Below are 27,524 nucleotides of genomic sequence, written 5' to 3' on the forward strand. Positions count from 1 at the left end.
TTTCAACCATTGCTGCTCTGTTTTCATCCCTGCCCATCTTTTTTCAAATCAATTTTGACCAATTCTGCTCTCATGCCTCTGTAATTCTCTTTATTCCACATCGGACTTTAGCTTCTCCTTCTCTAATGTCAGGGTGAATTTGATCATATTAAGATCACTTGCCCCTCAGGGTTCTTTGAACTTAAGTGACCTAATTAAATCCGGTTCATTACAACACCCAATCCAGAATAGCTGTTCCCCAAGTGGGTTCAACCATGAGCTGCTCTGAAAAAGCATCTTGTAGGAACTCTACGAATTTCTCCTCTTGAGACCAACACCATCCCAATTTTCCTTATCACCTGCATGACAATCCTCCATGACTATTGTAACATTGCCCTTTTGGCACACATTTTCTATCTCCCATTTTATTTTGTGGACCACATACTTACTGCTGTTTGGGGGTCTCCATACAATTCCCATCAAGGATTTTTTTTTTTTTACATTTGCTGCTCCTTAAATCTACCCACAGATTCTACACCTTCCAACCCTATGCCACCTCTTTCTAATGATTTTGTTTAATATTTTACCAACAGAGCCACACAACCCCACTACCAGCTTGTTCTTTTAAGAAACATGCAAGTATCTGGGAAACAAAAGGACCTGCAGATGCTAGAAATCCAGAGAACTACACACAAAGTGCTGGAGGAGCTCAGCATGTCAGGCAGCATCTATGGATGGGAATCAACATTTCGGGACAAGACCCTTCATTGGGACTCTTGACACCCACGTATCTGGAATATCAACAAGCAAAGAAAATAGGAAGTAGTGCAAAATAGGGAAAACCTTTAACAAAATTTAGTTCAAAGTTTTTTAAAAAACTGCCAAACAGAGCTCAATAGTTAACAAATTCAACAAAGGCAATAAACATCTTCATCAATTGACTTTTTTTTGAAATAAAAAAAATATCTTGGTCCCATTTCAATCAGTCAAATTTACAAAGATAAATAAGAACTTTAGAAAAGTTTAGAATAGACCATTGACACTCAAACCCACTTAGATTAACATTACCTTGGACAGGAGGAAGAGAAGTAACACACACGAAAAAAAAAATCACACAACAGTCAGATAAAACTTCTAAGTATATATTTTCATCAAAAATGAACAGGATTCAGCACTCCAGGTGTGTGTATGCCATCGTGATAAGAAATACAGACCGGAAAACTTCAATGAGAGGACAACTCAGAGAAATGAATCATCACTATGGAAGAAAACATTAACCAGTGGAACGAGTATGACCCTCCATGGGAGACATCCCAACGATCTGAGCAGACCAGATGGTGACAAGGAAGCATCGAGCACCTGACTGAGAGTTGGAGACCTCTTCCCAGAAACAGAGGGGTTCCTTGCAGAAATACAGGACAAGGTGTTTAAACAAAGGAAAAAAAAATCAAAAATACATACAATACAAACAAACAAGGCAATAAATCCAGCAAATGCCGAGAAACCAGACACAATCCAACACATTCCAGGATCCAGCAGTTTGAATCAATCTGATTACTTATGAAGGCACAATGAAATGGCAAATATCAGTCACCAAAATCTTGCTTTAAAATAAAAACTCATGAATGACCACCATAACTTCATTAAGGCACCATAAATTCAAACCTGGTCCAGTTCGGGACAGAATCTCACATTTCATATGATAATCAATAAATTATTACAGACAGGACAATCTCAAATAACCATCTGGATATAATATTACAGGATAAACAAGCAGGAACAACTCCCTCAATAGATAAAACTATTCCCAACACACACATGTTCCTCGAAGTGGAGCACCTCACCACGGGCATTGCTTGTGTCATCAGTCAGACAACCGAATTATATTCCCTGTCAATCAGCTTCCAAATGTTGCTACTCTGTCATTCGTTGCCACGCCCCGCTGCTGATTCCCTTCTCCTCATCATACATTCTTACCCTGACCATCGTCCAGAGCCCCAAACTCTGCCCTGTGCAGACCCCCCTCTGGTTTCTGACTCTGCTCCGTTGAACATCCAACTGATAGTTTCCCATTCTGCTTTCAGTCTTTAGAGGACAGTGGTGTTTTCTAACAACCCTATACAAGCAGGGAAAGTGACCCATAATGTGGAAATGAGCCCTGAATAAGGAGGTTAACTACCAATGTCATTCTTCCTCAGCCCAGAGATTAGAGGGGCGAAGAACATCTCAGACAGAGCTGCAGTCAGCTCGACGACTTCAGTCTGCAGAGAATTCAAGCAAAACCTCTTCACCCACAGAGTGGTGACTGTTTGGAACCCATCACCACAGGGAGAGTGAGAGATGAACAACAGTGCAGGATTTCAAAGGACTGTTGTGGCACTGAATCACTGGCAGGGTCCAGCCGGCCTGAGTTGACTCTCTACTGTACACTAGGTGTGTTATAAATTCACTAAGTACCGGAGACAGAGTTTAAAATAGAACTGATTTATTTGTCTCAGATCCAGAATATTAAACTCCAGCCCCATTAAAGGTGAATATGCAGCAGAAGAAACTCCTCCCATGCCCAGTGACCAGGGTGCAGAACTGGGTGTGGTGAGCAGCAGCAATAATTGCAGAGTTCAGCACTGACAGTCACTCTCGAAATTGCATTCAGCACGGTGATGGACAAATATCCAGCATGCAGCTTATTGAAACTTTCTCCCCAGTGTGAACCCAGCAGTATGTCACAAGTGTAACACGCTGTAAGGTTTCACTGCTAATGTAACGGCCTCTGTGCAGTGTTTCACTGCTGAGGTAATGGTTTCTCTGTAGCAGCAATGTTTAGGTTATGACTGGAGATAACAGGGTTTTGGAGTGCGAGGTCATCCAGTGAGAGAAATGTTCTTTCTTGTGAGTCTGGAAGAGGGATTTTCGTGTTCTTTTGTTGGGGAGAAATGAGAAGATGCGAATGGAGAGAGTGGGCCCTTTTCTTTTTGTTTACTTCACTAACCATATAGAACCACAGAACACTACCACACAGAATGCCCTTCTTGGCTCTGCTGAACCACTTTTCTGCCTAGTCCCACTGACCTGCACCCGGACCAATTTACCACATTATCATCCAGATCATTGATATAGATGACAAATAACAATGGACCCAGCACTGATCCCTGTGGCACACCACTAGTCACAGGCCACCACTCAGAGAAGCAATCCTCTACTACCACACTCTGGCTTCTTCCATTGAGCCAATGTTTAATCTAATTTACCACCTCTCCATGTATACCAAGCGACTGAATTTTCCTAACTAACCTCCCATGTGGGACCTCGTCAAAGGCCTTACTGAAGTCCATGTACACAATATCCACTGCCTTCCCTTCATCCACTTTCTGGTAACCTCCTCGAAAAACAGATTGGTTAAACATGACCTACCACGCACAAAGCCATGTTGACTCTCCATATTATGCCCCTGTGTATCCAAATACTTGTAGATCCTATCTTTTAGTACTCCTTCCAATAACTTACCTACTACCGACGTCAAACTTACCGGCCTATAATTTTCCAGATTACTTTTAGATCCTTTTTTAAACAACGGAACAACATGAGCCATCCTCCAATCCTCCAGCACCTCACCCGTAGATACCGACATTTTAAATATATCTGCCAGGGCCCCTGCAATTTCAACACTAGTCTCCTTCAAGATCCGAGGGAATACCCTGTCAGGTTCTGGGGATTTATCCACTCTAATTTGCCTCAAGATAGCAAGCACCTCCTCCTTTTCAATCTGTACAGTTTCCATGATCTCACTACCTGTTTCCCTTAATTCCATAGACTTCATGCAAGTTTCCTTAGTAAATACAGACGTAAAAAACCCATTTAAGATCTCCCCCATTTCTTTTGGCTTCACACATAGCCGACCACTCTGATCTTCAAGAGGACCAATTTTATCCCTTACAATCCTTTCACTCTTAATATACCTGTAAAAGCTCTTTGGATTATCCTTCACCTTGACTGCCAAGGCAACCTCATGTCTTCTTTTAGCCCTCCTGATTTCTTTCTTAAGTTTTTTTTCGCACTTTTTATACTCCTCTAGCACCTTATTTGCTCCCTGTTTCCTATACATGTCATACAACTCTCTCTTCTTCTTTATCAGAGCTCCAATATCCCTTGAGAACCAAGGTTCCTTATTCCTATTCACTTTGACTTTAATCCTGACAGGATCATACAAACTCTGCACTCTCAAAACTTTCTCCTTTGAAGGCTTCCCACTTACCAATCACACCCTTGCCAGAGAACAAACTGTCCCAATCCATGCTTTTTGGATCCTTTCTCATTTCTTCAAATTTCGCCTTTTTCCAGTTTAGAACCTCAAACCGAGTACCAGATCTATCGTTATCCATGATCAAGTTGAAACTACTGGCGTTATGATCACTGGAACCAAAGTGCTCCCCTACACACTTCCGTCGCCAGTCCTAACTCATTTCCGAATGGGAGATCTAATATTGCATCCTCTCTAGTTGGTACCTCCATATATTGATTTAGAAAACTTTCCAGAACACATATTACAAGCTCTAACCTGTCTAGACATTTAACAGTATGGGAGACCCAATCAGTATGTGGAAAATTAAAATCCCCTACTATCATTAACTTTTGCTTCCTGCAGTTGTCTACCTCTCTGCAGATATGCTCCTCCAATTCTCGTTGACTACTGGGTGGTCTATAATACAACCCCATTTATGTGGCCATACCTTTCTTGTTTCCCAGCTCCACCCATATGGCCTCAATAGACAAGCCCTCTAATCTGTCCTGCCTGAGCACTGCTGTAACATTTTCCTGACTAGCAATGCTACCACCTGCACCCCCCACCACCTTTCATTCCTCTGCCTCTATCACGTCTGAAACATCAGAACCCTGGAACATTAAGCTGCCAGTCCTGACCCTCCTGCAGCCAAGTTTCACTAATGGCTATAATGTCGTCATTCCATGTGTCAATCCACGCCCTCAGCTCGTCTGCCTTCCACACAATACTCCTTGCATTGAAATAGACACACCTCAGGAGATTATTTCCACTATTCACAACCCTTCTAATTGTGGCTTTGCACGAGCTTTTAACATCATTTATTTTCACCCCCGCTCCACTATCTGCTCTGGCACTCTGGTTCCCATCCCCCTGCAAACCTAGCTTAAACCCTCCCCAATAGCACTAACAAACCTCCCCGCAAGGATACCGGTCCCCTTGTAGTTCAGGTGTAACCCGTCTCTCTTGTACAGGTCCCACCTGCCCCAGAAGAGATCCCAATGATCCTGAAATCTGAAACCCTGCCCCCTACACCAGTTCCTCAGCCTCAGTCAAAGTAAGAATTATAAAGCTCAATCGTTTAATCAGATATTGTCTACTGTTTATTATTTCCGGGTACTGATTTGTAACAGGGGACACATCACGCAGCATCCACCCAAACGAGATTTCTTAAGTTTGGCCGGGCAGGGGGGCTATCACCCCCTATATTAATCTGCTAGCTGAAGCGAGAGTTACATAAGGTTAGATGACTGAGTGAATCGCTTCCCACATTCACAGCAGGGGAACGGCCTCTCCCCAGTGTGAACTCAGTGATGCACATTTGGTTGATTTGGTTGAGAGAATCTCTTCCCAATGTCTGAACAGGTGAACGGCCTCTCCCCAGTGTGAAGTCGCTGGTGTCTCAGTAGGTGGAATGACCGAGTGAATCCCTTCCCACATTCTGAGCAGGTGAATGGCCTCTCCCCAGTGTGAACTGACTGGTGTCCCTTCAGTTGAGATGACTGAGTGAATCCCTTCCCACACACTGAGCAGGTGAACGGCCTCTCCCCAGTGTGAACTAACTTGTGTACAAGTAGGTGGGATGACCGACTGAATCCCTTCCCACAGTCTGAGCAGGTGAACGGCCTCTCCCCAGTGTGAACTTGCTGATGTCCCTTCAGATGAGATGAGTAAGTGAATCCCTTCCCACAGTCCAAGCAGGTGAACGGCAGCTCCCCTGTGTGAACTCGCTGGTGTGCCTTTAGGTTGGATGACCAAGTGAACCCCTTCCCACACACTGAGCAGGTGAATGGCCTCTCCCCAGTGTGAACTCTCTGATGTACCTTCAGTTTAGATGACTGAGTGAATCCCTTCCCACAGTCTGAGCATTTGAACGGCCTCTCCCCAGTATGAACTGACGTGTGTACCAGTAGGTCGGATGACCGAGTGAATCCCTTCCCACAGTCTGAGCAGGTGAACGGCTTCTCACTGGTGTGAAATCGCTGATGTCCCTTCAGTTCAGATGACGAAGTGAATCCCTTCCCACAGTCCGAGCAGGTGAACGGCCGCTCCCCAGTGTGAAATCGCTGATGTATCTTCAGTTGAGATGACGAACTGAATCCCTTCCCACAGTCTGAGCAAGTGAATGGCCTCTCTCCAGTGTGAACTCTCTGATGTAGCTTCAGTTTAGATGAGCAAGTAAATCCCTTCCCACAGTCCGGGCAGGTGAACGGCCGCTCCCCGGTGTGAACTGACTGGTGTCTCAGTAGGGCGGATGACCGAGTGAATCCCTTCCCACAGTCTGAGCAGGTGAACAGCTGCTCTCCAGTGTGAACTCGCTGGTGAGCCATTAGGTCAGATGACCTAGTGAATCCTTCCCCACAAATTCAGCAGATTACCAACATCTGCCCAGTGTGAACTGACTGGTGTGTCCACAGGTGGGAAGACCGACTGAATCCCTTCTCACACACAGAACAGGTGAAGGGCCTCGTCCCAGTGTGAACTTGCTAATGTATCTTCAGTTGAGATGACCGACTGAATCCATTCCCACAGTCTGAGCAGATGAATGGCCTCTCCCCGTGTAAAATGACGGGCATGCCAGTCAGTCAGATGATCGAGTGAATCCCTCCCCACAGTCTGAGCAGGAAGGATGATAGAGTGAATCCCTTGCTCCTCTTCTTAAGTATCTGGACAGAGACAGCAAAACTGGCGTGTTGTGCTCAAGATTGCTGCAGACAAATTCCTTGTCGTGTTTAACCTGTAAAAATATTTACAAACTCCATCAATGGGTGTACGACAACGTTTCAGAAGAGATGAATTGAGTTGTCAAGGTGTGATCTGGCATCACACTGTTACTGTGAAGTTCAACCCAAGCTGGAGAGAGAAATCATCTTCTCACTGGTCACAGTGCTGGTATCTGGAATGACCATCAAACTCTCTGATGCTCTTCCTGTCTCAATAAGAATGGGGAATTTCTGCCATCTCCAATCTGTGACCTGCTCAGTCTGACTCTCTCCATTGGTATTATTCCCTCTTCCCACTGAGCTGCATGGGTGCCTGGCCCCACAGTAACTGAAACACTCTCACACAAATAGCTGGCAGTGCATTCCACGCACCCACCACTCGCTGTGTAAAAAACTTACCCCTGACATCCCCTCGGTATCTATTTCCAATTACCTTAAAACTCTGCCCCCTTGTGTTAGCCATTTCAGCCCTGGCAGAAAATCTCTGGCTATCCACACAATCAATGCCCCTCATCATCCCTATACCCCTAAAAAAGGCTCTAAACATAAACAAGGAAATTATATATTGAAGATTTGTTCGAAGTATACAAAATTATAAGGGTATAGATAGGGTAAATGCAAGCAGCTCTTTCCACTGAGGTTGGGTGGGATGACAACTGGAGGCCATGGGTGAAAATTTAACGGGAACATTTGGAAAATCTCTTTACTGAAATGGTCGTGAGCGTGTGGAATGAAATGCCAGCACAAGTGGTGAATATGAGCTCGGTTTCACCATTTCGAAGAGGTTTGGATGGAAGCCTGGATGGTAGGGGTACGGAGGGCAATGGTCCCAGTGCAGGTGGTTGCATTGGACAGCTTAAATGTTTTTTTGGCATTGAATAGATGGGCCAAATAGCCTGTTTCAGAACTGAACTTCTCCATGTTTCCATGACGGAGAAGCTGGCCAAACTTGTTTGGAAAGGAAAAGGTCGGAGTGACAACTGAGCAGCAATGGCTGGAGTTTCTGGGAGCAATTCAGGAGCTGAGTGATTGATACATCCCAAAGAAATGGAAGCATTGGAAAGGCAGGAGGACACAACCGTGGCTGAAATGAGAAGCCAAAGCCAACATAAAAGCCAAAGAGAGGGCAAACAAAAGAGCAAACACTAACAGGGAATGGAGTTGCACAGTGTGAACTTGCTGATGTACCTTCAGTTGAGATTACTGACTGAATCCATTCCCACTGTCTGAGCAGGTGAATGGGTTCACCCCTGTGTAAAATGACGAGCGTGCCAGTCAGTCAGATGATCGAGTGAATCCCTTGCTCCACTTCTTAAATATCTGGACAGAGACAGCAAAACTAGCGTGTTGTGTTCAAGATTCCCGTAGACAAATTCCCTGTCATTTTTAACCTGTAAAAAGATTTACAAAATCCATCAATGGGTGCAGGACAACATTTCAGATGAGATCACTTGAGCTGTCAAGGTGTGATCTGGCATCACGCTGTTACAGTGAAGTTCAACCCAAGTTAGAGCAAGAAATCATCTTCTAACTGCGCACAGTGATGGTATCTGGAATGACCATCAAATTCTCTGATGTTCTTCCTGTCTCTATGAGAATGGGTTCAGAGGAGATGTGAGGGGTAAGTTTTGTTACGCAGAGAGTGCTGAGTGTGTGGAATGGGCTGCTGGCAACGGTGGCAGAGGTGGATACAATAGGGCCTTTTAAGAGACCCCTGGACAGGTATATGGAGCTCAGAAAATTAGAGGTAATTTCTCAGGTATGGACATATTCGGCACAGCTTTGTGGGCCAGAGAGCCCGTGTTATGGGGTAGTTTTTTTTTCTATGTTTCTACCATCCCCAATCTGTGACCTGGCTCAGTTTGACTCTCTCCATTGGTATTATTCCCTCTTCCCACTGAGCTGCATGGGTGCCTGGCCCCACAGTAACTGAAACACTCTCACACGAATAGCCTTTGTTAAAGTGCAGCTGGAATTTTCTTTTATGTATTATTAACTTTTCTTTTATGTATTATTAACTGCCACAGTTTTAACACCATATAAACAATTCCTGCTGAGATGAATGGTTGGTCCGCACAGCTAGTAAAAGGACTTAAAGTGAGTTTTTGTATTATTTCAGGTTCTTGTCACAGTCATAGAATAATACAATACAGAAACAGGCCCTTTGGCCCACCTGGTTGGTGCCGAGCTACTTAAACTTTCTACTGCCATACCCCTACCATCCAGGTACCTGTACAAACCTCTGAAATGTTCAACTTGAGCTTGCAGGCACCGGGTGTGCTGGCTGCTCATTCCACACCTGCATGACGGTCTGTGTGAAGACGTTTCCCCTCATGTTCCCCTACCCTTTCACCTTTCACCCTTGACCCATGGCCTCTGGTTGTAGCCCCACCCAATCCCAGTGGAGAAAGCCAGCTTGCATTTACCCTATCTATGCACCTCTGTCACAATCAAATCTCCCCTCAATCTTCCACATTCCAAGCAATAAAGTCCTGATCTGTTCAATCTTTCCCAATAATCCAAGTCCTCCAGACCTGGCAACATCCTTGTGAATTTTTTCTGAACTCTTTCAACCTCTTTTACATCTTTCCTGTAGGTAGGTGACCACAACTGCAAACAAGACTCCAAATTAGGCCTCACCAATGTCTTCTACAAGTCAACATAACATCCATAAGACCGGAAGAAGCTGCAGAAGATCGTGAACACGGCGCAGCGCATCACACAAACCAATCTTCCGTCCTTGGACTCACTTTACACCGCACACTGTCGGAGCAGTGCTGCCAGGATAATCAAGGACACGACCCACCCAGCCAACACACTTTTCGTCCCTCTTCCCTCCAGGAGAAGGTTCAGGAGCTTGAAGACTCGTACGGCCAGATTTGGGAACAGTTTCTTTCCAACTGTGTTTAACCAACACCCCCGACTCCCCACACTCGCACAAGCCAAACTTACCACTAGAATATTAGACCTCTGCTAGTTTAAATTCCTGAACTAACAAATCCCTTGTCACCGCTTTGACTTTCCTCTGCCAGGTAATTTCCCGACCCCGAGCAGTTTCTAAAGTGGCCCACCTGTTGTTATGCAGGATAGCATCAAGAGTACTCTGCGATGGCTATTTAACCTCATTCCCCTTCCTGACTCTCACCCAGTTTCCTGTGTCCTGCACCTTGGGTGTAACTCACCTCTCTTCATGTTATATCTATCAACCCCTCCAACTCCTGGATGATCCGGAATTCATCCATCTCAAGTTCCAACTCCTTAAAGTGCAGGGTTACAAGCTGCAGCTGGATGCACATCTTGTAGGTCAGTGGTCCCCAGCCACCGGGCCATGGACCGGTACCGGGCCGCGAGGCAACGATATGATTTGGCAATATGAGTCAGCTGCACCCTTCCTCATTCTCTATCATGCCCACTGCTCTGCTGAACTTGAACGCATGAGAGGTCAAACCGCACACGTCATCCATGTCAGCACGGGAAGAAGATCGACTCCTCGAGCTTGCAAATGACGGTGGGCTGAAAAGTACGTTTGACATAACATCTCTGCCGGCATTCCGGATCAAAGTCAAGGCTGAATATCTTGGGATAGCCACGAAAGCACGAAAAACGTTGATTCCATTTCCAACATATCTCTGCAAAGCGGGGTTTTCTGCAATGAATGCAATGAAAACTAAATTGTGGAATAGACTGGACATAAGGAACTCCCTTCGAGTATCACTGTCTCCCATCACCCCTCAATGGCACCGTCTTGTTGCAGGGAAACAAGCCCAGGGCTCCCATTGATTCAGCGATATTGGTGTGTTGCAATGATTTTATATGTTCATACGGGGAAAATATGTGCTGTGTGTTTAATATCCAAACGTTACTTAAAATGTTATGATGACTTACAAGTGACTTATAATTGACTTATCACTATATAACAGTAATATAAAGTAAAAGCTGGAATGATACGATAAATACCCAGCCTATGTAAAGTAGAAATAATGTATGTACAGCGTAGTTTCACTGAACAGAATAGCCAAAAACAATTTGTAGAAAAAAAATCGGTACGTACACGCATGCACACACAAGTGCCCGTGCAAGGCTTCATGGTCATTGTAGTCTTTCTCAGAGTAAACACAACTTATTTGACTGCTATCCTTGTCCCTTCGTAACTCTACCCCGCCCCACCCCCAGTCGGCCGGTCCACAAGAGTATTGTCAATAATAAACCAGTCTGCGGTGCAAAAAAGGTTGGGAACCCCTGTTGCAGGTGAGGGCATCAGGGACACTGGAGGTCTCCCCACCTTCCCACCAATGTCCCTTCTAATTGGTAATGACCAGTGTGCACAAAAATCTTGTACTGTGCATTTTTTCCACCCAGTGACAAAATGTGCACAGTGAATTTTATATAGAGAGGTATTCATTCTTACAGCTAGCAAATCACTGGCACTAAGAACTTTGATCTCCTTTGGGTTCGATTGGGTTCATCTGCACTCTCACACAACCTATCTCGTAGGCCTGTTAACGGGTAATGAAGGATTTTCTCACAAGAGCCTTTGCACACTGTCCAAGTGCACCCAGTGCTCCTGAACCCCAATCCTCCCAGTGCTCAGATACGGTGGCTGCTCGGGTAAAAGAGATCCACACAGGGAATACTGAGGATTATTCCGAGACAGGGAGGGAAGAATCCAATAAAACCCCAGAGTTAATGGCTCCACAAAGACAATTGCCCACCCAAATGCTGCCCAATCCACGAGCAGGAGGAGGGACAGCCCTCAGTGATTCCTCTGTATGCACCCTGGAAGCCTTAAGAAATGATAATGATCATGAATCAGGCCCCAGATAGAAAAGAAAAACCAGTGCAGTTTGTTCAGTATGTCCACAGTACTACACAAATGTATAAAGTGACACCGCAAGATTTATTCTGTCTCTGCTGCACGATTCTCTGAGCTGAGGAGGGGGAAATGAAAGGCAGAATTGAGATACCAAACCTATCAGGAGTTACCAGTGGGAAACCATAATGAGAATGAACAGACAGACCGGATTATTCAAGCCTTGGAAAGGGCCCTCCGGCAACCTGTAAACATCACTAAAGTACTTGAATGCAAAGCTAAGCCTGGGGAATCGGGACCAGACTATTGGGAGCGATTTGTGGCCTGCTACGGCACTTTCACAGGAGACCAAGCCTTTAATGATGGGAATCCGTCTGCCCAGTTTGATGTCTTACTGCTCCAATGCTTACCAACTAAGTTAGCCAACATGATTAAAACAAATAATATGGATTGGCCTGACAGTGAACAAAATCGAATGCGACGAGCTTTGACATACTATTGCGAGCCGACTTTCGAATCCTGATCAACCCCGAAGGGCACTAATATTAAAGGTGAATATGTTCAGCAGGGTGAAGGACGCGAGTGAGCTATATCTGGGGATCAGAAATGGGAACAAAAACCTACCAAGGGACAGGTGGGGACAACAATCCATATAGAAATTGACAAGCAAGGATGCTTCCTACCATGAGTACCACTCCTCGGAAAAAGCCCAATGTAATATTGCAAGTTGCTGGAATTCCAATTCTGTTTATGATTGATATGGGGGCAACCACAACCACTCTCCATCAGGTATCGGAAAATAGTATTGGAAAAGGGATTCCAGCTATCAGATTCTACAATCACTCTGTCTGGGTTTGAAGGCACAGAACGTACTTATTCACGTACCCAGCCACTGAAGGTGGAATTCCAGGGGGACCCAGTGTGTGGTTTCATTTACAGTCACCACCAGTCTGAGGTGTAATCTAGCAGGGAGAGACTTGCTCTAACCATTGTAAGTCAAGATTCTCTGCACAGACAAGGATAGCACTCTGGGACCTCTCCGAGGGAAGAACCTGGAGTTCCTTGCCTACACCCTGACGAAACAAGTCCCCAGCACCAAGGGAGACTGGCAAGACTCTGCCGCGGGCCAACTCCGATACTGGAAGGAGTCTGAGGTGAAGACGGGACATCTGGTAAGGCACACTTTTAATATTGACTGAACCCAAGATGTTATACCCCATCTCTGGGCAATTTCAGGCCATGAAGTCGGCCACACCAACTGCTCCCTATCCGGATCACCGTGAGAGAAGGACAGACTCTCCCACCCATTTCGCAACATCCCCTCAATCCCGAGGCAATATTTTATGAGGATGGAAGCTCTTTGTGAATCCAGCACGATATTCTGGCTATGCGATAGTGACGGACAGTGAAATAGTTGAGCAAGCCTCTTTTGAGGCAGCTGTCTCCACCCAGAAGGCTGAGCTGCTTGCTCCGACTCGTGCCTGTATCCTTGCAACAGACAAAAGTGCGAACGTTTACACAGATTCCCGTTATGCATTTGGAGTTGTACATAAATAATCTTCCGGAAATTGTACATGACTACGGGCCAACTAACCAAAATTCTCCAAGCATTACATTCGCAGGTATGGCAGGCTTACAAGGAAGAGAACTACCCCACAGAGAGGAGTGACTATTCCACCATAGAACTTGGGAATTTTGTCCTGATCAAGAACTGGAATCGAGGGAAACTCGGACCTCAGTGGAGAGGACCACATCAGGAGTTACTGACCACTCCCACGCTGTGAAACTGAAGGGGCAATCTCAGTGGATACATCAAACAGACTACAAATGTGTTACTGAAGGAACTGAGTAGAAGGACTCTCTTGGACTAAAGGAAAATGTATTGGTTAATAGTGGTGTTCGTGTTTACATCTTTGAGAGGGCTCACCCCAGAATCCGGGGGTCCCCATGTTAACACCTTTCTGTCACACCTATGCCAAACAGGTAGAAGTAGGGGCCTGCTGGGTTTGTACTGAAATTCCCCAGCATGGTAAAACTATGATTCCAATGTCAGTAATCCCGCTCAACCAGACTGAGGAACTCCCAGCCTGGACTTTCTCAAATATCACCCGGGGAAGTGAGGTGAGGAACTGTGGTCCAGTCAGAGATAACTGTGGCTGTCAGTGTTCTGAGGGATGGTATCTCTCAAACAGAACTTCCTGTACTGGGAATCATGCATCCTGGCCATACTTGCAGGTGCCCAGCAGCGGAGAAGCTGAGACTGAGCGATTTTGGATGATCGCTTTTCTCTCCTACGGAGTAGCCAGGAATTCAGATAATCAGTTTGGCTACAGCACTTGAGGAGCTGGCCACAATACTGCAGGGGCCCTGACAGAAACACGGGCCCAAGTAACAGAAATATCCACTGAAATGATTGCAATCCGGCAAACAGTCCTATAGAATCGTATGGCTTCAGATTTTATCCTGGCTGAGAAAGGGGGAACCTGTGCTATTATTTACACAGAATGCTGCACCTATATCCCTGATGACTCTACTAACATTACATCCCTCTCCCAGCACACTGCCAAGGAGATTGACAGCATCAAGAAAGTAGGGCAGGATTTACACGGGTTCACCAAAGGGTCGAAATGGTGGTCTTCGAAGGCCTGTTCGGTAATATGTGGGGCATGATATTGCATTATGGCCTAATAGTTGTACATATGATTGTTATCATTACCATTGTTGCTTTCTCTGTAAAAAATTACTGCTTTGTAGATCAAGTAATAATCAAAAGGAGGGAATGATAAAGTATGTAAAAGGGTTAACACTTCGTTAAACAATAGCAGCCTGTTTTTCTGAAAGAAACTGCTGATGATCAACAGATGTGCTGAGCCACGCTGAGCCATATTTCTTCTTGAGGGTAGCTAGCTAGGGTTTCAGGATGCTTATCTCCCTGTGCACTCATGCATAGAGATAGGACAGCTTCAGTCTGTTCTGTGTGTGTAAGCCATGATGACTACTTTGTAATTTGTCTTTAGGGGCTGTCATGTTGTAAATAACTTTGGCTCCAGCCTGTCTTGTGTGGGGGGTATCTGGACAGATATACCTGTGGTGTAAGGGGAATTGTTAGTCAGTTACTGGATAGGGCAGGTACAGTCATAGACTGTTCCTGTTTGAGCGACGAACTGAGTAAGCTCCGGGTGCTTGGAAAAACGAGTTTGTACTTATACAGTCTCTGAGTGACTTTATCCGGATTCAACTTCCACAGAATGTGAGTGGTTTTAAAGGGCTGGGCTGCTGGAAACACATTACCAGACCTGGAGTGATTGCAACTGGGTCTGACAGAGGCATAACTGGTACTTCTGGGCACATTCAGTCTCACTCCAACTATTTCCTACCTTCCTTTGTGCAGGTATGTAATGCCTAAAGGACCAGTGTTTGAGTAAATGAGACTCACCAAACTTTCTCCTGATGAATCACTGGATCCTCCAAATCAGATGGGTTCTCTCCAGTTAATGCTCAAAATCCTCGGGCTGGTTCAGATGTTGTTGTTCCCTCATTTGAGTCGTGGTTTGCTTCCAGTTGGGGTTTTCTTCCAATGAATCTCTCACCGCAGGTCTAACTGTAACACGAAAGGTAATGAAGCACATTAACAATAAAAAGGAGAACCAAACATTTCTGCTTAATGTTACTAAGAACAAAACTCAGAAAGCTAAACATTGAAGGCAGGTATAATGATCTCAGTGAACAATCTTTTATTGTCCCTCACACGTCACAAAACGATATGGCATAAGACATGGTGAGACATAAGAGACAGGAACAGAATTAGGTGATTCAATCCATCTTGTCTGCCCCACCACTCAACCATGGCTGAGTTTTATTCCAACCCCATATTCCTGCCTTCCTCCTGTAACCCTGAAGCTACTTAGCAATCATGAATATATTAATCTCTGTTATAAAATTACTCAAATGGCAGCCTCAACCAACCTCTGTGGCAACAAATTCCACAGATCAGATATCTTTAGGCCAAAAAATTTTCCTCATCTCAGTTTTAAAGGGAAGCATTTTTATTCTGAGACTGTGCTGTCAGATCAGACTCTCTGTCTAATGGGGACATCCTCTCCATATCCACTGTGTCCAGGCTTTTCAGCATTCAGTAGGTTTACTTAACCATACATCCCTCCTCCAGCTGCTCGAAATTTCTGCTTCATTGCAGAAGGACGACCATCCAGCCCCATCTGTAGAAGCACTAACCAAAGTCAAAGCCAAAACACCAACAGTTCCATATGCCTGGAATGTAGATCACAGGATTATAGCCGAAGCACCAACTCTCCCAGTACTCTTTGCTGCCAGTAAAAGGCTGCAGTGTGTCAGCCAGTCACAGTTCAATAACTAGCATCTCCACACCAATGCACAACAGAACTGGAACCTGATGACCCTCTGGCATTCCAGCTAACAAAAACTGATTCTGGAAATAACTCAGCAAGGCCAAATGTGCAAAAGAACACTTCACAATGAAGACAAAGGGTAAAAGAAAGATTGCTGATATATAACATTGAGGTGGTGGGATACAGGGTGGACCGAGGTTGACCCAGATGGTTGATGCATACCACTGAAGTGGGCGGCAGGAGACTAAACAGAGGTTGAACAAGATGGGCAGGGATGAGCAGAAGGAACCAGGTGGGAGAAGGGATCAAGGACGATCACTGATACACAGATACTGAATTAATCGCACATAATAAAAGCTCATAAAATGACATAGTTAGAACAAACAATAAGAATTTTGGCATATGCCCTTTGACCCTCACCAAATTTTTATCAACACACCATAGAAAGTTTCCCACCCAGACTCTTCACACTTTGTATGGTAACTACTCTGCCTGTGACTGCGAGGAACAGCAGAGAACTTTGGATACAGATCAGCACATCACAGAAACCATTCTCTCCCCCTAGACTTCCCAGTCCCTCGGTAATGTAGGCAGTGAAATCAAAGATCCCCAAAACCTGGGACGTTCTCCTTTCTCACCCACTCTGGTCGGGGAGAAGACACAAGATCCATAAAGCTTCAGGACAAATGCGAGGAGCCTCAGGAAATGAGGCGAGTTGGGGGAAGTTAACAGGACTCGGTGGCCAACATCAGATTTCCCCAACGCAACATGGAGGAAGCATCACCACCCATCCGGTGACTGAAGGACACACCACATGAATTTGCATCGCAAAGCGGAGGGTGGGGCAGATCTGTGGCACACAGCCTCACTGAAGCTGTTGGTGGGAATTCTGCGGAAATAGGCAGCCTGGGCTCCTGGTTTGGATCGTTCAATGCAGATTAAGTGAAGTCGACACATTTTTTGAAGAGCCCAGATAACTGGGTACTAAATGAGTAATTGGCTTTCGGTTCAGGGCTCACGGCCAACATCAGATCTCCCCGCTCGGGATCGGTCTCAATACACACCGATGGGAAAGTGATATCTTTGGCCCACAGACAGTGATCCCAACCCCTGGCACCCCGACCCAGGAGGCGAAGACACTTTCCCAATCCTGCAGATGATCCAGTCCAGTCCAGCACTGAGCGGAAAGGAAAACACGGCTCACCCGGAGACTGTGAGCATGCACAAAGGGCTTGTTACATCTGTGGTTAAATGCGACGGGCAAATGGGATCACGTGACTGGTGGGGGTCTCCCATCAACCCAAGCAGAGCATTCCAGCTACTGACTACTCTGTGGAAAGAAACAAACTTGCCGCTCACATCTCCTCTCACCTTAAATGTGTTAGACATTTCAACCCCCGGGAAAAATATATTGTCTGTCCACTCTATCTATTCCTCTCGTAATCTTATAAACGTTCATCTAGTGTCAGCCCAGCCTGCGCCGCTCTGGAGAAAACAACACAAGTTTGTCCAACCTCTCGTTATAGCTCATGCCCTCTAATCTAGACAATATCCTCGTAAGCCTCTTTTACACCCTCTACTATTATTCTGATATTTCACATTCTTAAAATAAAGTACTGATCCTAACTGACCTAAGACAGGGAATGTTTTCTTGGATTAAATGTCAGGAATTGTGTAAAACTGAGTGGTGTATGGTGTATGTAAACTTCTGACTTCAACAGTAGCCATTAATATGAAAAAGAAAATTTGCTAGCATATCAAACAGAAAAAATGGCAAATTTTCTGTTCTCATTGATCAATCAACAAGCCTGAGCATTAAGACCACCGAAATAGTTTATTTGAAACGTGATAAGGAAGGTGATCCCCATTTTATGTTTTTAGATCTAATTGAACTGCCTGATCAGAAAGCTGCAACTATTGTTAAGCATCTTCTGAATTGTCTCATGAACCATGGGTTTGATGACTCTTACTTGAAACAGAACCTTGTAGCATTTGCTAGTGATCGGGCGAACGTAATGCCTGCTGTCAAATCTGGTGTTGCTACAATTCTCAAGGAACATTACCCTGTGACAAATTGGCACGGTCTTAGTCACAGATTAGAACTTGCAGTAGGTGATTCAGTGAGAGAAGTTCACGGAATTAATCATTTTCAATCATTTATGGACAAATTCTACTCTGTTTACAGTAGATCACCTCCAAATCAAAAGGAACTGTCTGAATGTGCCTCTCAACTAGAACAACAAATTTGCAAAATAGGCCGTGTTCTGGGCACCAGGTGTGTGGCTAGCTCATTTCGAACAGTTTCAGCAGTGTGACAAAATTATGAAGCACTGTGTTTTCACTTTGAAAAAGCAATGAAGAATGAAACAGGATCTGGGAGTGACAGAAAAACCTATGAAGGTCTGTTGAAAAGATTCTTCAGGACAGTTTCTATCGGACTGAGCTCTAACGTATGACACGTTGCATGAACTTGGTTTACTGTCAGAGTGTTTACAGAAACACACTACTACGACTGTTTATGCAGACAAACTGACCCAATGGATCAGAAGATCACTGTATGGACTGAAAGACCAACCTGGTACAAGAACTCTAGAAGCTCAAGAGGCAGTTGAAAAGGGGAAATTTGGAGAAATTACCTTAACAAGCAACAACAAAATTGTCTCCATTAACTATCGACAATTTCTTGCTCGTCTTATAAACAATCTGCAGCACCTTATGTTCACGGCAACATCCTTGAAAAGTTCTCAAACTTCTAAACCTCAAAGTATGTATTAATTCCCAGCCAAATGAAATGTGTGTCCTTGATAAAGATAACTGGCCTGCTAAAATACTGCTTAATTTTTTTTTCCAAGTCAAGTCGTATTTTATCATCATTTCGACCATAAACTGCTGGTACAGTACACAGTAAAAACGAGACAATGTTTCTCCAGGACCCTGGTGCTACATAAAACAACACAAAACTACACTAGACTATGTGAGACTGCACAAGGCTACCCTAGACTACATAAAAACAACATTAAAAAACTGCACTAGACTACAGACCTGCACAGGACAACATAAAGTGTGCAAAAACAGTGCAGGGCAGTACAATAATTTATAAACAAGACAATAGGCACAGTAGCGGACAAATAACAATATAATAATAAATGATGTGGATGTCAGTCTAGACTCTGGGTATTGAGGAGTCTGATGGCTTGGGGGAAGAAGCTGTTACGCAGTCTTGTCGTTTGAGCCCGGATGCTTCGGTACCTTCTGCCTGATGGAGAATTATGGAGAAGCTGCAATATCATCTCTCTGTAAGAGGCTTAAGCTTTCTTCTTCCTCTGTAATAAATGCCTTCAGAGATTATGTGGAGGATCGTGGACGCTGCATCCCCCAAGATTTACGCCCATTACTGAGCTGTTCACAAGTTATTCCTATTAGTACTGCTGAGTGTGAGAGAGGATTCAGTCACATCAACTTGATAATAACAGCAACACACTCAAGGACTCTCATAGATCATGTATCAGCACTTATGTTTGTTAAACTACACAGACCTCCTCTAGTTCAGTGGAATCCTGAGCCGTATGTCACAACATGGCTGCAGTACCACAGATCAGCAGATGATACCAGGACAAGAGTTGCTTCAGACCCACGAACACATATTACACCTGACCCTTTGAGGAAATTATTGTGAAACTTCTCATTGGTGGCATTTGGTAAGTAGGTAATTATTTTTAAATTGGTAAAATACATGATTACTGTCTTTTTCTTTACTTGCTTGATAATTATATTTTATGATAATTAGTGAGTACAACCATGTAATACTTTGTCATATTATTAAATTATTATATGTTTTATTGTACCAGTTATACACTGAAATGTACTGATAGGCTATACTATTGTTAATGTTTTAACTATCACTATATTTCTGTGGAGCTCTGGAATTGATATATTTCTTTCATCTTGGTTTACCATTATACCAGCGCCAAAGAAGAAGAATGTGGGCTGCCTTAAGGACTATTGCCCGGTAGCACTTACATCGACAGTGATGAAATGCTTTGGGAGGTCGGTTATGACTGAAATGAACTCCCGCCTCAGCAAGGACCTGAACCCACTGCAATTTGCCTATCGTCACAATAGGTCAATGGCAGATGCAATCTCCATGGCTCTTCACACGGTTTTAGACCACCTGGACAACACAAGCATCTATGTCAGGCTGCTGTTCATCGACTACAGCTCCGCATTTAATACCATCACTCCCACTATCCTAATTGAGAAGTTGCAGAACCTGGGCCTCTGTAATTGTATTCTCATCTTCCTAACCAGAAGAACATAGTCTGTGCAGATTGGTAATAACATATCCTCTTCGCTGACGATCAACATTGGCGCACCTCAGGGGTGTGTGCTTAGCCCACCGCTCTACTCTCTGTATACACATGACTGTGTGGCTGGGCACAGCTCAAACACCATTTACAAATTTACCCACAATACAACTATTGTTGGTCGAATCTCAGGTGGTGACGAGGGGGCGTACAGGAGTGAGATATGCCAGCTAGTGGAATGGTGCCACAGCAACAACCTGGCACTCAATGTCAGTAAGACGAAAGCGCTGATTGTGGACTTCAGGAAGAGTAAGACGGGGGAACACGTACCGATCATCATAAGAGTGATCATAAGTGGAGAGAGTGAGTAGCTTTAAATTCCTGGGCATCAAGATCCCTGAGGATCTAACGTGGTCCCAGCATATCGATGTAGTCATAAAGAAGGTAAGACAGCAGCTGTACTTTATTAGGAGTTTGAAGCGATTTGGCATGACAACAAACAAGCTCAAAATCTTCTATAGCTGCACTGTGGGGAGCATTTGGACAGGCTGCATCACTGTCTGGTATGGAGGGGCTACTACACAGGACCGTGAGAAGCTGCAGAATGTTGTAAATCTAGTCAGCTCCATTTTGGGTACCTGCCTGCAAAGTATCCAGGACATCTTCAGGGAGCGGTGTCTCAGAAAGGCAGCATCCATTACAAAGGACCTTCAGCACCCAGGGCATGCCCTTTTCTCACTGTTACCATCAGTCAGGAGATACAGAAGCCTGAAGGCACATACTCAGCGATTCAGGAACAGCTTCTTCCCCTCTGTCATCTGATTCCTGAATGGACTTTGAAAGCTTTGGACACTACCTCACTTTCTAATATACATCATTTCTGTTTTTACACATCTTTAACAATCTATTCAACCAATTTTTTGAGGAAATTACCAGTAGGCTAGACAAGGGAGATGCAGTGGATGTTGTATATTTGGATTTTCAGAAGGCCTTTGACAAGGTGCCACATATGAGGCTGCTTAACAAGATAACAGCCCATGGAATTACAGGAAAGTTACATACCTGGATAGAGTGTTGGCTGATTGGCAGGAAACAGAGAGTGGGAATAAAGGGATCCTATTCTGGTTGGCTGCCGGTTACCAGTGGTGTTCCACAGGGGTCCGTGTTGGGGCCGCTTCTTTTTACATTGTACATCAACGATTTGGATTATGGAATAGAGGGCTTTGTGGCTAAGTTTGCTGACGATACGAAGATAGGTGGAGGGGCCGGTAGTGCTGAGGAAACGGAAAGTCTGCAGAGAGACTTGGATAGATTGGAAGAATGGGCAGAGAAGTGGCAAATGAAGTACAATGTTGGAAAGTGTATGGTTATGCACTTTGGCAGAAAAAATAAACAGGCAGACTATTATTTAAATGGGGAAAGAATTCAAAGTTCTGAGATGCAACGGGACTTGGGAGTCCTCGTACAGGATACCCTTAAAGTTAACCTCCAGGTTGAGTCGGTAGTGAAGAAGGCGAATGCAATGTTGGCATTCATTTCTACAGGAATAGCGTATAGGAGCAGGGCTGTGATGTTGAAGCTCTATAAGGTGCTGGTAAGACCTCACTTGGAGTACTGTGGGCAGTTTTGGTCTCCTTATTTAAGAAAGGATGTGCTGACTTTGGTGAGGGTACAGAGAACATTCACTAGAATGATTCCAGGAATGAGAGGGTTAACATATGAGGAACGTTTGTCCGCTCTTGGACTGTATTCCTTGGAGTTTAGAAGAATGAGGGGAGACCTCATAGAAACATTTCAAATGTTAGAAGGCATGGACAGAGTCTAGTACGAGAGGGCATGACTTCAGGATTGAAGGGCGCCCTTTCAGAACAGAAATGCGAAAAAAATTTTATAGTCAGAGATTGGTGAATCTATGGAATTTGTTGCCACGGGCAGCAGTGGAGGCCAAGTCATTGGGTGTCTTTAAGGCAGAGATTGATAGGTATCTGAGTAGCCAGGGCATCAAAGGTTATGGTGAGAAGGTGGGGCAGTGGGACTAAATAGGATAAAATAGATCAGCTCATGATAAAATGGCGGAGCAGACTCGATGGGCCGAATGGCCTACTTCTGCTGGTCTTATGGTCTATTCATTATGCATAATGATTTAGTTTTTTATTTATTATGTTTTAATTTATTATCTATGCCAGAATATGTATTTATGTATTGCATTCAACTGCTGTTGCTGAGTCAAACAAATTTCATTTCAATTGCCTGTGATAATAAATCTGATTTTGACATAAGATATACATATATATACCACACTCAATTTGTTTACCTATTCATTACTCGAATGGGGCAAGGAGGTTGCCCAGTACATGAAATCAGCAGGTACACAAACTGGGTGAGAGAGAGGATCTAGGAAATGGCAAGTATTTTGTCAGCTCCGGCACCTAAAACAATTAGCACTGCACCCCTGCTGAAAGGACATCCCACTTTCTAACAACCGCCCCCTTTCAGGCCTAGGGTCCCACATCTTTCCGACCACTCACCCCCACACCCACAGTCCACCCGTAACCTCTACCCACACACAGACAGATCCCCTTCACCCCAAACCCCCTCCCAGCCTGGGAACCACAACTGACTGATCCCACAGCCCGGGCTCGGGCGCAAAGCTAAAACCGGGGCTGCGGGACCGGAGAGCCCGGAGCCTGCAGCCGTCCGGCAGAACTCGGTCCCGGCCCTTTCCAACTGCAGCAAACCCCCGATTTACACAAACTCCATTACTCACCTCCCCGATAGCAGAACCGCCGGCGACAACTGTGCTGGGCACCGGGCCGACGCTCAGCAGGATATTCGCCGCAGCACCACCCGTGGCCGGAGGTCAATGCAGCGCCACCGGTGGCCGGAGGTCCACGCAGCGCCGCCGGTGGCCGGAGGTCCGTGCAGCGCCACCGGTGGCCGGAGGTCCGTGCAGCGCCACCGGTGGCCGGAGGTCCGTGCAGCGCCACCGGTGGCCGGAGGTCCGTGCAGCGCCACCGGTGGCCGGAGGTCCGTGCAGCGCCACCGGTGGCCGGAGGTCCGTGCAGCGCCACCGGTGGCCGGAGGTCCGTGCAGCGCCATCGGTGGCCGGAGGTCCTTGCAGCGCCACTAGTGGCCGGAGGCGTGAGTGACAGCGGAGATGTAAATCACAAACACAACAAAGTCTGCTGATGCTGGAAATCCAGAGCAACACAAACAAAATGCTGGCGGAACTCAGCAGTCCGGACAGCTCCTATCGAAAAGAGTTAACAGTCGACGTTTCCAGTTGAACTGAGGACTGAGATGGAATAGGGGAAATATCTGAATAAAATCGGGGCGGGCGAGGAAATGCCGAGCTGGAAGGTGATAGGTGAAACCAGGTAGGTGGGAAAGCTCAAGAGCAGAAGAAAATAGAATCTAATAGGAGAGGAGAGTGGAGAATAGGAGAAAGAGATGGAGCAGTGGATCCAGAGAGAAGTGATCAGCAGGTGAGTGGACGTGAAAAGTCAGAGAGGAAGAGAGGGAGGGAGAGGTGAGGGGGAGATTTGTTCGGCGGAAGGAGAAATCGATATTCATGCCATCAGTTTGGAGGGTAACCAGACGGAATATGAGGCGCTGATCCTGGACCCTGAGGGTGGCCTCATCTTGGCACAAGAGGAGGCAATGGGTTGACACGTCGCAACGGGAATGGGAATCGGAATGAAAATGTTTGGACACCGGGAAATCCCGCTCGGAGCAGATAGTTCAAAGGTTAATTAATTATCAAAGCAGATCTCCATAAACAGCTCTGAGTTTTTGTTTTCTTCTCCAGTGAGCCACGGAACAAAGAATATGAAAGTCGTTCAGAGAGAAACATCAAACTCCCATCCCACCCCCGCATAAAAAGGAACGGCATCCCGATCATCAACCCCCAAAACCCCACTCCTCCCACAAATGGGAACAATAACATCGATCCCCCCAGTAAAAACAACCCGACCCCGCACAACTGCGGAGGAGCCGGTGTCACCGGTGTAGAGGAGACGCATCGGGAGCAGCGGACACAACGGGCGACCCCGGGAGATTCACAGGTGAAGGGTCGCCTCACCTGGAAGGATGTTTAGACAACGGAGAGAGTTCGGCCGTCCGGCCCTTTCACTGTGACCCCCGAACTCCACATCAAATCCGTCCAAACGAATCTGGGTGAACTTTAATGACCAATAAATATAATTCCTCTCTTTGATCAGCTGTCTGAATGATTCCCTGACTCTGAGAGGAAGGGGTATCTATGATCCACATTGTCAGGGTGTTGAGTTTACCAGGAGACAGAGACTGCAGGGACGGGAGGTTTTCTGGTCACTAATACACTGTGTGTGGACCCCGCTGGCAATTCTGGTGTTGTGACCCGAATCGAGACAAACACCACGCTGCCCACTCCACCAACAACACAGCACAGCCGGACACATAACAGGGGACTTTACATCTCACAACACTGGATTCAGTGATGAAACCCGTGATTAATGTTGTTGTCCCACTGAAATCATAAGAAATGTCCATTGAGGTGGTTTTGAATAAGAGCGCTCCCCCACAGGTGACGTCACACAGACGCACTCACGTGCCTGACGTCACACATGGGCTCCCCACACCGGCATCTGCCCTCACGTGGGCGGTGTCTTACGTCACCCATGCGCTGGAGAGCTCGAGCTTTATCGGTTTAACGGCTGGGCTACTAATCACGTGACGAGCCCCTTCCCCACCGCTGTCAACAGAGGATTCAGGAGCTGCGCTATTCCCATTGGTGCGAACGGATGTCAATCATTGGTTACAACCAGTCGTGGAGGCGGACCGGCCGAGAGGGCGTTACCCCCACTCACACCGTCGCTCGCACAAGAGTCAAACTCCTCATGAGAGCCGAACAAATCCCAAAGTAAATGTCCGCTTTCTGATTTATTTCCATTTCCCTCCGAGGGAAGTTGGGGCGTTTGTGAAGCGTCTCCTGCGGCCGGAGTCTGATGTATCGCTGAGAGGTAGGAGGAGACCGCTCGGCCCGTCGGTTTGATGCCGGTTCCCCGGGGAGGGAGAGGATGAAGACGGTGAGAGAGGGGGCGGACAGGATGTTTGTCCCGGTGGGGACAGGAGGGGCTCATCTGTGGAAATGTCTGAGCCCACGGTGGTGGCGATTCACCACATTGGGGGCAAACACCGGCAGACTGTTGTCCTGCGAGCGGGGCCAATGGTCCGGGCAAAGTGACAATTATTTGTGTTTTGTTGAGATTGTACCGGGAATATGGTGTAAAATCCCGCTCCCCACACTAACACGGGTCATACAGACCAAAGAACAAACTGCCGGAGGAACTCAGTGGGTCGGGCAGCATCTGTGGAGGGAAATGGACCGTCAACATTTCGGGCCGAGACCCTCCCTCTGGACTGAGAGTGGACGGGAAATAGTCCGAGAAAAGAGGTGAGGGGTGGGGATGGGGCAAGAGCTGGGGAGTGAGAGGTGGATCCAGGTGAGGGGGAGGTGGGAAGGTGGAAATAGTGACAGGGGTGGGAGGTGAGTGGTTGGGGCAACACGGGGCTGCAGAAGATGGAAATTAATTCCATAGAGGATTAACAAAGAGGTTAGAGAGTATTTGTTATAGAGAGTGCAATGAAGATTCACCTGGAGTGGTGGGGTCATCATATGAAGAAATATAAAATGTGATAACCCTTTCATTTAGAGAATCGAGGACTGAGAGGTGAACACATTGAAATGCACAACATCATTACCGGTTGAACCAGGGATCCCAGTCTCTGAAAAAGGGGGTGGACTGTCCGGGACTGAGATGAGGGAAAATGTCTCCACTCCGAGGGTGGTGAATGTCTGTAAATCCCCACCACAGAGGGTGGTGAAGATTGGGTGATCGTCCTCACATAAAACAGAGGCCGGCAGATGTGTGGTGACCGGAGGGATCGGGGAAATGAGGATCAGGCAGAAACATGTGGCTGAGATGGGAGAGCAGCCGCCATCTTGTTGATGGTTAGAGGGGCTGAATGGCCACCTCCTGCTGTTTCTCACTTGGTGTTTCAGTGTTCCTGTCCAGTGAGGCCGGAGGAATGTGAATAGAAATTAGTGTTTATAAACACAGACTGATTTAAATGAAACCTGCACATTTCCAGTTTGTGTCTGAAAAGTGTGTTTGATCGGGATGGGAATCGACCCCATAACTCTGTGACCTGGAGGTGGAGGGAAAGGGACGGGGAAGATATGGAGGGATATGTAACTATGCAATAATGTGGGAAATGCGGCGGATGGGTCGGGCAGCGGGTGAGGGGTGAGGAGCAGAGTCACCTGTTCAGGTGGGAGACCCTCCACCCGTCACCTGATCCCGTTTCCTGTTCACATTTCCCCGCAGATCTGCAGCATCTGCCGGTCACTGCTCAACGTGTCCGTGTAGCTTCATCTTCTGCCCATTCAGACAAGGCAGTGAGATCCGGATCTGTCACGTCCTCTCGTCGTGGGTGGACAATATGTTTTTATCTGCAATATTTTCAGCATGTTTCATTCCACTGTTTTTACCTGCTGAAGTGCAGCCAATGTTTCTGGATGTATGACCCATTTATGTGAGAATTTAGCCTTTTCTATTTATCTGAGCTTCTCATAAATGTGTAGTTTAGTTAAGCTTCACTCCAGAATTTGCAATGCAACAACCCAGTCAGTCAAATAGTTCCACACAATTAAAATAGTTTATTTTTATGTTGTACTACTTACATAATTTAACTGTTTAATATGTATGTTCTTATTTTAAATCACAATTGTTAAAATCTATTGTTATGAATTAGGTTCTACTGCTGCTGCAGAGACAATGAATTTCATGATATATGCCGGTGCTATTAAACCTGATTCTGATATTGATATGGGAGACCCACCACCAGTCACCTGATCCCAGTTACCGCAGATCGTAATGCGAGATTGAAGCCTTTTCCATTTATCTGCATTCCTCAGAAATTACAACAGTTAAGTTTCCTTCTGTGGTTCCAGAGCAGAAGCTCAGTCTGTCTAATATTTCCACACAATTAAAATGGGAATTTGTTTATTATCATCACATACTG

At 45.8% G+C, this 27,524-nt stretch overlaps 1 protein-coding gene across 2 annotated transcripts; it reads right to left on the minus strand.

Moving 5' to 3' along the window:
- Positions 1–973: 973 nt before the first annotated feature.
- Positions 974–23,311, minus strand: LOC140207033 (uncharacterized). Of its 2 annotated transcripts, none has more exons than XR_011888464.1 (4): positions 23,227–23,311; positions 15,225–15,389; positions 8,167–8,369; positions 974–1,381 (listed from the first exon to the last, which is right to left on the minus strand). XR_011888464.1 is itself a non-coding variant. In XM_072275350.1 (4 exons), exon 4 carries the CDS (start codon positions 6,583–6,585, stop codon positions 5,563–5,565), a length of 1,023 nt encoding a protein of 340 aa, XP_072131451.1. In that variant the 5' UTR covers positions 6,586–6,992; positions 8,167–8,369; positions 15,225–15,389; positions 23,227–23,311; the 3' UTR covers positions 2,607–5,562. The 2 variants fall into 2 exon arrangements, 1 of the variants encoding a protein (XP_072131451.1); XM_072275350.1 differs by lacking the exon at positions 974–1,381 and adding an exon at positions 2,607–6,992.
- Between the last annotated feature and the right edge of the window lie 4,213 nt (positions 23,312–27,524).

Source organism: Mobula birostris, chromosome 13 (genome assembly GCF_030028105.1).
Source record: "Mobula birostris isolate sMobBir1 chromosome 13, sMobBir1.hap1, whole genome shotgun sequence".
In the NCBI taxonomy this organism is placed as follows: Eukaryota; Metazoa; Chordata; class Chondrichthyes; order Myliobatiformes; family Myliobatidae; genus Mobula; species Mobula birostris.

Excerpts from the sequence above, each read along its gene's own strand:
- LOC140207033 (XM_072275350.1), bottom strand. The coding sequence starts at position 6,585 with ATGGCTCACCAGCGAGTTCACACTGGAGAGCAGCTGTTCACCTGCTCA.